This window comes from Ptychodera flava, chromosome 6 (genome assembly GCF_041260155.1).
Source record: "Ptychodera flava strain L36383 chromosome 6, AS_Pfla_20210202, whole genome shotgun sequence".
In the NCBI taxonomy this organism is placed as follows: domain Eukaryota; kingdom Metazoa; phylum Hemichordata; class Enteropneusta; family Ptychoderidae; genus Ptychodera; species Ptychodera flava.
The window spans coordinates 43,317,050-43,331,587 of record NC_091933.1 but is presented as its reverse complement, the minus strand read 5'-3'; the positions used below and the strand labels follow the sequence as shown (position 1 = coordinate 43,331,587).

At 38.5% G+C, this 14,538-nt stretch overlaps 1 protein-coding gene across 1 annotated transcript; it reads left to right on the top strand.

Moving 5' to 3' along the window:
• Positions 1 to 10,083: 10,083 nt before the first annotated feature.
• Positions 10,084 to 13,591, top strand: LOC139135879 (endonuclease 8-like 2). Its single transcript, XM_070703645.1, is given in 3 exon segments — positions 10,084 to 10,248; positions 10,573 to 11,265; positions 11,267 to 13,591. Coding segments are annotated over 2 exon segments (948 nt in total). The 5' UTR covers positions 10,084 to 10,248; positions 10,573 to 10,605; the 3' UTR covers positions 11,555 to 13,591.
• Positions 13,592 to 14,538: the final 947 nt, after the last annotated feature.

Genomic DNA, 14,538 nt, shown 5'->3' with positions numbered 1-14,538 from the left:
AAAACAAAAACATAGGGACTCAAAATATAAGAATGGATGCATTCTGTCAGACTCTAGTAATTATGACTGATATCTACGAAATGTTCAAGTCAGACAAATTTTGATTGTAGTAGAAATACGGGCCGCCATGTTGTTTGTTTACATCGACCAGCACATTGAAGATCGACGCAGTTCGAAGCACCAAAAATGATGGCATATATGTGAGCTGTCATGACATAGAACGACCAGAGGATAAAATGCGTATTTTTGTCAAGAGATGACAAACTTGGCTTGTGCATGTCATAATTGATGTTTATTTTGATGACTTTTTCTATTTTTTGACTCCAGTTTTGGAACAGATAAACGTTAGTACGTTAACTTTTATGCTTCGATGTCCGTAAAGCTTTGTGGTCTTGGTACTCGTTACATTACCGAGCGAGCTTGTATAAATTGACAATATATTGAATTCTAAATAATTATTGCTTAACAAACTTGGACTGAAATTACCAAGGAGTGCAGGGGTTCCACTAAGAGCAAGTAAACTAAACAGTAATGACCTATTACACTTAAAGATCGAAGCATAAAAGAATTATGACCTCCCAAACATTCATGATTTTAAGTTTAAAATGTAATGGTGGCATTTTCAAGTCTGTTTTCTTTAAATCTATGGCCGATAAAGGAACGCTAAAATCAATAAGTGGTAAGTGCAATATTAGGACAGCGAAAGTGTGAAACGTTGGTTGTTGTGGAAGATTTGAAGCATCAACTGTTAAGGATAATTCTTCCCGTCCACACATCAATATATTACGGCATGAGCTGTCGACTCTACATACAAAAATTACAATTTTCACTGTTTATTAGGTAAACAATCCTTACAAGCCTAAAACAAAGAAAGACCTTCAAGGTTAAGGAGGACAAGGCTACCTGCCATGATCGGCTATTTTTAAAATCGCCAGAAAGCCAAAGTGCGAGAGAATGCAGATGCAAACCAATCTTTGGAAAATCAAACCAGGTTTTTCTCGCATGGAAAATTGTCTCGTAAGTGAATTTCTTCACACAAGGAACGTAAAGATTGACAAATTGGTGAATTTCTTCACACAAGGAAGGAAACACACACAAAGATTGACAAATTGTAGTGCCTGCTGAATGTTGACAGATATTACTAAGAGTGTCACATGACATACCTCTATTCTGTCATGACATCTTTGTATAGGAAATACTAAGTAACGGTTGGTTGATTGGCTGGTTGTACGGTTGTAAGCAATTGTATGTGTGTGGTTTGTGTGTATTTATGGCTATGTACATGGTTGTGTGTTTTTACACATACACGTTTCAATGCCTGTATTGTTTGGCTATGTTCACACATATGTATAACTGTACGTAGATCTTTGTTTTACCACAGAGTAATATCATAGACAGTCTATGATATTACTATAGTTAGTGTTCAAATTGGCGAACTAATTCTGTTACATTCTGTGCACCGTAGAATACCTACGGCTCAGAAGGAGAGACAGACAGACAGACAGACAGAAAGACAGACGGACAGACAGACAGACAGACAGACAGAGACAAGACAAGACAGACAAAAAAACAGACAGACAGACAGACAGACAGACAGAGAAGACAGACAGACAGAGAAGACAGACAGACACACAGACAGCTGTTTTTTGGATTTTTGTCGTTATTAACTGTGGCACCGTACATTTCTTGCAGTTAATTCATTAAAGTTCGGGCTGCGACACAAGAAGAACGTTTAAATCGTTATTCTTTGATGGACACGTCTTTTGGGGAAACCTGTGTTGAGTTGTGTATTGTGACCGTTGATTGCAGCGACAGATGTGGTGTGCACAGCTCGTTGTTTTGAGGCAAAGCCATACTAACTTAATTGACAAAGACAAAATTTTCAAGAGGAGCAACACAGTAGTATATATTCCACTCAATAGAAATCGAATATCTTATATTGATCATTAAATAAAATTCAATATATCCTACAGTAAGAGTAGCTAGCGGATGGCAATCAAAACAAGTAAACACTTTCTATTACCTGTATTTAAATGCACCATGTGAGCAAATGCCTGCTATAATAAAGGCGATTTTTCTTTATTTCTGCTGGCGGCTAGCATCTCCGCAAAGTAATTATCAAACTGAGAAACAGTTTGCTCAATGAACAAGTGATCTTACATCAGCGATTTTAATTCAAATAAATAATGTCATTGAACCACGCTAATAAAGTGCGGCAATATCATATCAGCACCAGTAACCTTCCTCAGGTCAATAAACATTAACTTTCTTTTTCATTAGTGGATGCACAATATCTCAACCAAAAAGAGGGCGCTCTTTGCCAATCGCTTCTTGTACATTGACAGATGTTGTTTGAACACATTGTCAGTATTATCAAAGGATTTATGGAGAAATAAGGCAATACAGTTATTCGCTGAAAACCCATCTTGCGTCCACAATTGGTGTGTTCATATCAAATCAATTAAAAGCTATGAATGCCAACTGTCCCTTGAAACCCAACAGATGTCAGTAAGGCCGATTCTGCGAAATGTGCTGTAGTCTGCAATTTATAAAAGTATATTAGTTTTGTTCAGGAAGCTTAATTCCGATACTCAGGCTGACTAATCTTAAATGTGTTTACTGATGACAGGGCTTGACCTGAAATATTAGTGTTGAAGACAGGCTGCCTTTGTATTAAGAGGACTCGCATGTGTGTCAGACTCTGGCTCCACATATCGATAAAAATTGAATGCACGGGGTCACACAATTTGTAATTTATTTCCATAAAGTGTTGACCACTTCCAATATGAATGTGCATTTATAATGACTGAAACGAACGAACGAACGATCGAGTGTGTGAATAAATTAATGGACAGGTTGACTTTGCCGGTAGTTACAGCTGTTTCAATCCGAGCGAAAAGCGGTTGATTTGAATTCGAGCGTACTTTTGGGTACTGGCTGCTGAATTAAATGATCTCTCATTTTTCCAGTAACCCTGTGAAAACGATTGGTTGCTATGGTGAAGACACTGTGCACCTGGAACGTGGCACTTTGCAATCAATGGCGCCGACTAGCATCTTCATGCGGATGAGCACCCTCAGATAGTCTAAATAAATTCAAAGAGACACAACTTTGGAGTTGCCATTCTTACTGTTTAAAATTATATGTCATAATGGAAACACAATTACTGGTGGTTCCCTTTTTCACTTTTGATCTCATTTCCTGGGTAAGTTGTCTATTTTCCTCCAGGTTCATCAACTAACATCAGGAACGACTTAATATGTATTGAATGGTTTGATCACCTCATAATTACAACTTCACTGTCCTAGAAGCCTGACTAGGACAATCATTCTCACTATCAGGGTTTTGAGCATAGAGGTGATATTATTCTGGACACACTTTCCTCGTGTCGCGGAATCATGGAAATAAATTTACATAACTAAACACGAAGCGTGAGTCAGAAGTTGTACTGATATAACTTTTTAAAAACAGCATAGTACGATATCAGTGAGACTAGAAATGACATATTTGCTTCCTGCGTCAGCTGAGTTTCGCACTCTCAGGTCTCTCTGTCTACACAACAATATGTACGACTTTTGTTTATACCGGACAGCTCTTTTTGCTGCCTGTGGCTTTTTCAACATCGAGAAAGCGTTGCAGATGTGAAGCCGACGAAAAGCCCTTCGTTTCCACTGGAAGATTTGTTTCCTCGAATGCCAACTTAACTCTCAACATTGAAGTGTTTGGGTACGCCATGTGCGTTACATGTGACTCAATATAATCAGGCCAAACAGCATAAACTTTTGTTTCTCACCCTCACTCGCGGCAATCTAGATTACCAACGTCAGCCTTTGTTTCATAGTCGCTTAGAAAAATCGAAATATGAAAATTACAGTGCACTAGAAATGTTCACATCTCTTAGACTCACATGGTATTCACTGAACAGTTCTGAACATTGACTTTATCGTCATCATCAAGCAGCATATCAGATTTACTGCTGCAATGTAAAAATTCCTGTTTTTTTGCTCTTTTACGTCGTTGATTGGATCTTGTAAGCTAAAAAGCAACAACAATAACAACAACGACAACAACTAAAATACGAAAATAAGCACCACGTCACCGCATCATTTGTTTAGGAACTATCAGAATGAGAACAAAAGCTATAATGCTTTCTCGGCAAGGACACGTCACTCCAACAGTTTTTTGTTACTCTTGTCAGTAAGGATTTTTTTTAAATACCAGAAATATGATGACCATACGGTATAATGACGTATGTCTACCCAAATTATCATTCTGGTGAGGACATGTCTCTAAATTTTTTACTCGTTTCCATAAGATACTATTTGGAGCTCGCAGTATGCAACCGAATTTATTGGCGAAAACACATAAACGAACAATGGAGGGACTCTGACGTATGTATGTATGTATATACACCCGTGGCCACTTTAGTGTTGATTAAGCCTGTCTGGTGCAAGCAGAATTTCTGTTTGTATAAACGAAACAAAGTGGTGATCGATGTAATAAATGTAAGGTTCACTATCGGCACCCCACTGTTAGGATTGAGATAACGTTCTACTAAAATGTCTCGCCTGCCCAATTCAAATCGATCACAACAATGCACTGTAGACACGCTGTAAGTCTGCACTCCGACAATGAACATCGATGACAACGGTCGCGAATATCATAGGGGCAACTCCTTCAGTGAGGACGTAGCAAGCTTGATTGTTCAAAATATAAGAGATTGTGGTGGAAATCCGGCACCTAGCGAGGTACCATGAGGAGCTTACAAGAAACAAGCAAGCGTTTTAAGATAAGCGTGGAGGGTGCCAGAAAAGTTTGGAAGAGATGTACATGTATCAGCACAAGTTTCCCTTCAACCGGGATGAGAAAAGTGTCGTTCATATGGTTACACACATGTGAATACATGTACATGTAAAATGCTACCCCGACTGTACTTTACTCTTACCTTTTCTCTCGTACCAAGTGACATTGGAGTACGTTTATTCACGGTTTGTAGGAAAGAAACATGGCTTAGTGCAAGTGAATGTTTATTTTGAAAGTTTTGCAGGCAAGACGGGCGATGTTTGTAATTTAATCGCTAACATTTTCAAAGTGGCATTTTCTCAATTCCCGCGTCTGAACAGAGTCTGAACACGACACTTGCGATACACGCTGTAGTATCGTTGGTATTCATTCACTGCAATATTGAAATCGGCACAAAATGTGTGATGTTCTCTAACACTGACTGCATTTGAAACACATGCTGTGGTCAACATCATTTGTATACAGTGTATTTTATAATCACTCCCTAATTTCAGGCTAATCGGCGTGTCCACGGGGTACCGATAGTAGGATCATTATCACCACTGATACAGGGTAAAGTAACCGTTTTATCACCCTTCTGCAGACAGAATTTCTGCTTGTACCAGACAGGCTTGATCAACACTAAAGTGGCCACGGGTGTATGTATGTATGTATGTATGTATGTATGTATGTATGTATGTATGTATGTATCTATGTATCTATCTATGTAACTATGTATCTATGTATCTATGTATGTAATCTACAAACAACGGAGGACAAACACTTCTGACTTGGACAGAAAAAACACAAGCATCGTCCAAGATTTGCTCGATATGATTTGTTTGAGAAAGACGTAGTTGTCAACAAGCTCCAGATACCTGTAAAAGCGATGTTCCTTTAAGGGGAAGCCATAATGATTTTTATCCAAACTTGCAAGAGGCGATGATGTGCAACATTCCAGAAAAAATAACACGTCTTTCAACAGGAAATGAGTTCGAATTTACATATACAATATCTAACGATATATCATTGGTATATTGGCTTTTAGAAGGGAGGGCATTTATAAATGTAGTCACTTTATCAAAAGAATAAAACAAGGTGACCATTTGAGTCACAAACGTTATTTATAGGATTCTTCCTTGTGAGTAAATCTCGATATTTACGCATTAAAATGAGTATTACCATATTTGTATATCATTTTGTTTTTGTTCCATTCTTTGATTGTCTGTCTGTCTGTCTGTCTATACCTATTCCAACCTGTTCCAGCTGTCTTTAAGGTAGAACGCACCTCGGGGACAGACATTCGGACTCTCAAACTTTTACAATTCTCTTCTGATATACCACATGTGGGGGTTCATTTTAAAGCTCTTGGTGAAAGAAAACTTTTCACCGGCTTAGATTTTCGAAATTCGTAAATTTTTATTTTTGGCTGTAGAGTTAACACAGGGATGGCGGCCATTTTGAATTTCTAATATCGGTAAATCTTGGGTAAATTGTTTCTCTAGTACCAAAATTTGCACGGTGACCCCCTATTTTTATTCTTGATTTTGAAAGAGAATGATTGAAAGATTCCTCGAGGAAAATTAGAGCAAAAGTTTAAGTCTTTCACCTTCGAGGTGCATACTACCTTAGTGAAATGGTAATACCCAATCTCCTTGAAGAGAAAGACAATTTAAACAAATGCTACACGTATTAAAACTATACGTTCATTAAGACTGATGAATTGTCGATTGCATGCGCGGAGCCTTAACATGTAGTTCAACTGTGTTCCAACCTGTATAAGCCGGAAAAAAGCACTTACGTCATATCCCAATACTATCTCTTTTATCCAGTACCACCGTACACTGGCAGGGCATCACCAGCCATTCAGTTTCAAACATTCTAATGTTTCAGAAACATTTGAATAAACGTCTGCGAATTTACATCATAAGCCAAACTCTATCGTGATCAGAAATCTCATTATTTTTATAAAATCTGTCTCTCGAATTGAATGATTTGTTTTGTTCATAAATGTCTAGTACGGATCTTTGAAAACTGAATGTATACCCGCTATTTACTAAAACTCGTTTTCCCAAATGTAAAAAATGGTTTACCTCCTGGTTTTGCATAAATTTGGGGAATTATTTTCCGATCGAGTGAGACAGAATACACAGTACGTATATCCCGATTCAAATATATTTAGAAAATTTTGCATATTTGGTACACTTTCTTCCATTGTCCATATCCATCTCCTTCCGCTAGAACGCCTGGCTGATTCTAAATTTGTGATTTTAATCGTTCGTTAATGCAGTAGACTGTACAAATAGAAAGTGAAGTCTTTGTTGTTTTACCATTTCATGATTTGCTGCCACGCTTTTTCACCAAAAATTCCGTTGCACTGCTTGATCCGATTCAGCTTATTCGCTCGAGAGGTCAATTAATTTAATGTATATAAATCCGGTATGCATATGGTGGAAGCCCGCATGGCTGTAAGATTTCTAGTATTTGTAAAATCATTCTGACACGAGTAACAAAGCACTGACAGGTGACTGACGTCGATGTGCCATTTGGCGACTTATTAGAATAACTGATGAGGTAGCCATTCTGATTTCCATTCGTGTCTCGTTTCATATTACCAAATAAACTTGTTTCCGTTAGGAAACAGAAAAAAAGGAGCACAGAGACAAAAAGAATACACAAGACGGGAAAAAGACGTTGGCACTTAAACTTCATGACAAATTCTAACAAGAGTAATTGGAAGATGACAAATTTTCAAGCGAAGATCTCTACTTTATCTTCTGTCATTGTCCCCATATTTATTATGTTGTACAGATTCTGAATGATACCGTAAATGACAAAAAACATCGATGCTGAAAGACACGGCAACAATCCAAATCACTCGACGAAACAAGGATTACGGTGTGAGTAAATGACCTTTTGTACGGCTGTACACTTCGATTTCACGTTGTTACATGATGAGCAAGTCACAGCGACAAACAAAGCTGTTCACGTATCAAGGAAGTATTCGGAAGCGGTATCGTGGCCAACTGGCATTTTTTTATTTCTTGTATGCGTATGACGGAGGGCGGGGGAGTAGCGAGCAGGGAAATCCAATTGTTTACTCAGCGACAACTAATTGATCGCGCATGGTTGTTTTGGGGGATTTGCCGGGGAGAATGGCAAAATCATGCACTGGAAAGAGGAGATTTTGGAGGCGGTCGTCGGGAAACGAGCAGTTTTCCTTAACATAAAGCGCTTTAAATAAAATTCTTTGTTTGATACGCATGCTGGTAGGTTTCCAGAGAAAATTAAGAAAACAAACACAATGTTATCACTATTACAAATAAAGATACTATTTTTCCACAAGAACCCAAATAAAAATTTAGCTTATGTTAATACACTTGTATTTTTTGTCTGTTTTTGTTTTCTTCTTTGGCTGACTGTCAGGTTTTTCAAAAATCCAAAGACGGCAAACAAAGAATTTTCTTTAAATGCATTGGCCTAAGGTGAATTAATTGGGAGACGGGAAGTTTGTATGGGCCAAGGAAGAGTTTCAGATCGTAGCGGGAGCAATTACGAAAAGCTCCACCCCGTACAAATTTCAATTTGTTCAAATAGACCTGTCGAGTCTGGTTACAATTCTTGCTGTCTGTCCATGTAAATCATTTTAATTCTGTAGCTTATACGACACTTCCTAGTTAGGTTTCCAACATGAACTGACCTTGAATCAAAGCTTCTCACTTTATGCTCCGCATCGTCATGTCAGCTCGGCTTGGTTAGGTCGGCGTAAAGTAGCATAGTTTTCCTAACCGAAGGTTGATCACTGCCCGGCCCGTACGAAACGTCCTTGGCTAGCCAATTTGCATGCTCCGCAATTACATGCATCCCTTGGCTTTCGGAAATGTTGAAGGAAGGATTGATATCACAGTTGTGATGCAGAGGTCTGTTTCTGTAGCATCAGCCACCATACCCGTATTTTACATAAATTTCTTCGAAACCGAACTAATAACGACTTAGTTTCATTCAGATCGTAAAAAAAATCGCAAAAGAGCACACAATGTTAGCTGTGGGTGCACAGCTGTGCTGGTAGTGTACTTACGGGTTTTCTGTCTTTTACGCGCCGCAACCACAGGTGAAAAATCGTCTAAGTCATCATCAGCACGTAAAGGACGGAAAATCCATTAGAAAACCACTAGCACAGCTATGGCCCCACAGCTAACACAATGGATACTGTGATTATTATGGAAAGAAAACACGAGCTGCAACTGGTGATCCTTTTCAAGGCTGTGTTTCAAGTACATGCAGTCATTGATAGATGTTCAGCTAACGCAGATGATCATCTTATATGATTGGTAGAGCATGCTCCTTCTAAAGTGAAGTACCGCAGAAGATAAAAAGTTCTGTCGCTTTCCTTGTTGTTCTCCGCGATTTGAATGATGTTCAAGATACAGAAAAAACAAAACAATTATAGATGACAAATGGGCTACAGACTACACAACTTTCTCAGTTGTGCAACAAACACGATTGGAACTAATGTGGGATAATTGGATGGCGAAATAATGTCGATTTAATCTGCAAATGTAACTACATCAGCTTTTCTTTTTAAGTTATACACTTGTTTTTATGAGTAATTTATAATATCGCAACATTCAGCTATAGCACACCTAACATTTTGAGAAATTTGAAAAATATAAAGATCCAAGTATCCCAAATTAGTTCCAATTGTGTTAACAACGCCGATTACGATGCTACACGTGTTATCCCATAAACAAGAAGGGGCTAACGAAAGGTTTCGGGAGTGTTGTTTCCTGACAGTGCGAATATAATTTCAAGTTTTCACAACGATGACCTCGAAATACAAGAAGAAATCAGGTTTGTCGATCAGGTAGCAAAATACAGCTGGCGGTATCACAATCAAATGCAGTAGAACTGTTGAGTCAGTAGTCTCGGTTACCCAGACTGCTCTGTGGGGACCATTGAGTAAGAAGTTTGTCGTGCTCTTGTTGATAAATCAACGCCCTTGGTCTGTCGTCATAAGATTAACTTCACAGCTGGGACCATCATATAATATTATTGAATTTCCTCATGCATGAAAGGATAAATACTGATAATGGCTGGCGTCAACTCAAGCTAGGTTAACATTAGCTGCAGTACAGTAGCTCGAGGTTTTGCCTGGGTATTTGGGTCGGACGGCAAATTTTGCCGTGTCAGAATCTTTGGAGTTTCCTGTGCATCTAGGTTAACATATACATGACAACGTCCAGCAAGCTCAAGCTCCCTCATCGGCAAGTCGGTGAAACCATCGATCTAGGTGAGGGCGGGCTTTTTAATGACAAAGAAACAGCGAAGTTAGCGGAAAGTCGGTGCCGAGTCAGCTGTTTCTTCGCGTAAAAGACTCGATCGAGAAGAACGCTATAAAATAGAAACTTATTGTCTAGAAGCATAACACTCCAGCGCCGTTTCTTAGCGAAGACGGACACTACACAGGTGACTATGGTAATGTAATTGTGAACTCGAGCACAGAGCGTGCACAGTCCCTCGTCAGCTCCTATCCAAGGCAGGGGATGCCGGTGTGGATAAGGACTGATATGCGTGCATGACATATCCGAGCTTTTCATGAATGCTTCCTGTGCAGACTGCAGTTATCCCACTGCGGATACTGAAACATTGGGGTTGCGATTTGGACAGATTGTTGTACTTTCCACCGCTTGTCCTCGGAAGTGTGTAAACCCTCCCCTAGCCCGCAGCACTATGCACGTGTAAATTTTTCAGCATCTTTACATCTTATTTTTCTTACACTCTAAGTTACAGCTAATCAGCGTTCTTGAAGTTGGAATCTGAACCATGCCTGAAGGACCAAGTGTCAAAAATTGGAGCACCAAAGCAGAGAAGTTCATTGGCAGAAAAATAAAAGTTGTGGATGGAAACACCCATGTCGTTGACAAGCAGGCCCTTGTAGGTTGTACTCTCTCCTCTGTTGAAGCTTATGGAAAGCAGTTATTCCTGTGTTTTTCCCCATGTCAGACAGACGTCATCACCAAAGATTCTGACACGGCAAATCAAGACAAAACTGGAGAGCATGACACAGGGGATTGTGAAAAGATCTGGCTGAGATATCACTTTCTAATGTGGGGGAGTCTTCGCGCCAATGAACTGAAAGGACCCTCTAAGAGATCAAAAACTCAAAAGATCCCAACACCACGATTATTAATCAGGTTCCAAGATGAAGAGTTTTTGGCCTTCTACAATGGAAGTGTCCAGTATGTTGAGGAACCATGTCCTGACAATGAAACTGACATCCTGAAGACGAACTTTGACGTAGAGAAAGCCACAGCATCAGTGCAGAGCAATAGACCAGTATGCTACACACTTCTGGATCAAAAAGTGTTTTCAGGGCTAGGCAACATAATGAAAAATGAAGCACTGTACACATCAAGACTCCATCCACTTGAGCTGGGAACAGACTTAACAAAAGAAGAAGCTATGACACTTGTGAATGAAGCCTGTCAAGTTCAGTGCGATGTGGATGGAATATGAGAAAAACAGGGTCTTTAAAGAAACATGGTCAAAATTCAGTGGAGAGTTTCAAATATACAAGAAACACAGATGTCCAGAAGGCCACAAGACAAAACGAGACTGGTTTGGAGATGGGCTCAAGAGAATGACAGTCTGGTGCCCTGAATGCCAACCTCTGAAGGGGAAGGAATCAAAGATGGCAAAATGTGTGAATCTGATGCCACTTCTGGCTATAAAGGGTCAAAAGTCAAATCAAGGAAAGCAAGCAAGAAGATGAAAACACATTCCAAGGAGCCACAAGTTACTACAAGCATAAATGAAGCTGACAGTGCAGGTCATAATCCCATCAAGGAAAAACCTGCAGAAGTAAAGAAGAGGAAAAGTGTCGATGACTACAATGAGACAGAGGTTAAGAGAAGGATGACAACAATGAACAGTGTATCTGGCAAAGGAAAAAGTAAGGATGGTGCAGGAATAGTAAATGTAAGGGAAGGAAAAACAAGGAAGGGACAATTGGTGAGGTTGAAAAAGTCAAGCAAGGCTGGCAGAAAGAGACAGCTGGCAAACAACAATAAGCAGGAAGCCAATCTTACAATCATGGAGACCTGAAGTCACATCACCACATCAAGGTCAGAAAACTCAGGAGTGTCAAAGATGAAACATGTCCAACATCCCTTGATCATCTCATATAAAATGCAATGCAACAAAAAAACGTAAAATATCTAAGCATTCATGAAAATTACTATGTCAAAGTTACTTTCTTCAAGTTCACAGCAAATTGGCCTGTCACTTTTGATGTGTTCAAATAGTCAACTGCTTGAATGAATTCACATTAAGTTGTAAAAGAAAATGTATTTCCTGTGAACATACAAGTAGAAGTCTGTAAAAGTATTTTTTACCATGTCACCGATGCTGTTGAAAACAAATCTAAGTCTGACAGCAAACTTAGAGTTAAGTGTTAATTTTTTACTATTATGAATATCTGTTTTTTATGTTTGATACTTATATTATAAGAAAGAGAAAGATTTAGTTTAGTCTCTTATTAACTAACAAAAATGAATAAAATTATTCTCACGTAGTATTTAATCTTCCTTGATACTCTCTCACCATCCCTTGCTTGTTGTTCTGCAGATGCATCCTTACAGATCTACATTATATCGATTCACTCTCTCCAAAAGCAACAATTGATGAGGCTTTGTTACAGCTAGCGCCACACCATAGACTAGGCTTGCATTAAAGGATGCAATGCATATTGTCAAGAAAGAGAGACCCCCTCCCCGGCCAGTTAAGTACCGTAGTTATTACATAGGACCATATATTCTTGAACTCATGTCTGATCCCTTTGAGTCAATTTAGAGACTTCTTGAAATTTCCTTGAAGCAACCGTATATTCATACATACATGAAATGTTCCTGGGTTCTAGAAACCATGCTTTACTATTAGACAGCTGCATGTCAAATTGCCTTAGAAGGGTATATTGGTGACTGACAAGAGAGTTTAATGTGGTAAAGATAATTCATGATAAAAATTTCAAGAATGTATTTACATTTCGATATATTGCACTTTCCAACCCCCATATTGTATTAAAAAGATAGTGATTATTTAAGATAAGACAGAGAAATATATTGAATTTACACTTTATACTTGATTAGAAAATGGAAAGGTCACATATGATATTAAACTTTGTCAGAAATTAATTGTGTGGGTTTCCTTTTTATCATGACTTTTGAAATTCTCTATATGGTAAACCATCTACATTATATTGATTCACTCTCTCCAAAAGCAACAATCGAAGAGGCTTTGTTACAGCTAGCGCCACACCATAGACTAGGCTTGCATTAAAGGATGCAATGCGTATTGTCAAGAAAGAGAGACCCCCTCCCCGGCCAGTTAAGTACCGTAGTTATTACAAAAGACCATAGATCCTTGAACTCATAAATGTCTGATCCCTTTGAGTCAATTTAGAGACTTCTTGAAATTTCCTTGAAGCAACCGTATATTCATACATACATGAAATGTTCCTGGGTTCTAGAAACCATGCTTTACTATTAGTCAGCTGCATGTCAAATTGCCTTAGAAGGGTATATTGGTGACTGGCAAGAGAGTCTACCTTTGTGGTAAAGATAATTCATGATAAAAATTTCAAGAATGTATTTACATTTCGATATACTAGTATTACACTTTCCCCCATATATTGTATTGAATAGATAGCGACTATTTAAGATAAGACAGAGAAATATATTTGAATTTACACTTTATACTTGAATAGAAAATGGAAAGATCACTTTTGATATTAAACTTTGTCTGAAATTAATTGTGTGGGTTTCCTTTGTATTATGACTTTTGAAATTCTCTACATGGTAAACCATGAAGTGTTTAAGCAATAAAGCACACCCAGCGATGGTATACCGCGAGATTTTGACCAGTTCACTACATATATGCACGAGCAATAGCGAGTGCATATATGAAGTGAACTGGTCAAAATCGAGTGGTATACCGTCGCTGGGTGTGATTTATTGCTATTATATCATAACAGTATATTGAAATTCTGGCATGGAACATCATAAAAGGACTTTTCCTCAAGCTGAGAGCTAGTGCGCATGCCAACTGTGGTATATCGCCAATATACCACGGTTCTTTTCCAATCAGATCGCTGTATTTGCACCATCAATATACTGGCATGATATGATTTCAATCATTGCATTTACTTGGTGCATTGTTTTGTTGTACCTGGGCATACTGTCTGTTAAAAGTCCAGTAGCTGTGATTTCTGATTACTTTTGTATGGTTTTCGTCTTCTCTGCCAATTGCAAGTTCTTATTCTACTCCACGGAGCATGTTTAAATGCCAACTATTTAGCTTGTCAAGCTTCTATAAATGTAGAATGCACCGTTATTGTTTACATTTGAATTCTAGTCCAGACCAGAATTCACATGTCAACAATAACAATGCAGTTTATACATGTACAGGCTGAGTTGACAAGCTAATCGCTGTGTATCCTAAAGCGGCAATTTGGTTATCAGCTTTAATCTCTGAACAAACTGATTGACTGGACACAACTTTCAAAAGAAAACAAAAGACAAACACCCTCTAAATTGTCAATGTCAATGAGCACTAATGTTAGAACCAGGGATTGAGGACAGCCGTCCTGTTAATGTTTTATTGCGTCAAGTTCTTTTGGCTCACTAACTGTACAAAGTACAACTTGATCAACTTGAACCAGAAGCTATGGGATCATGATGAAGGGTCTATCAAAGCCAA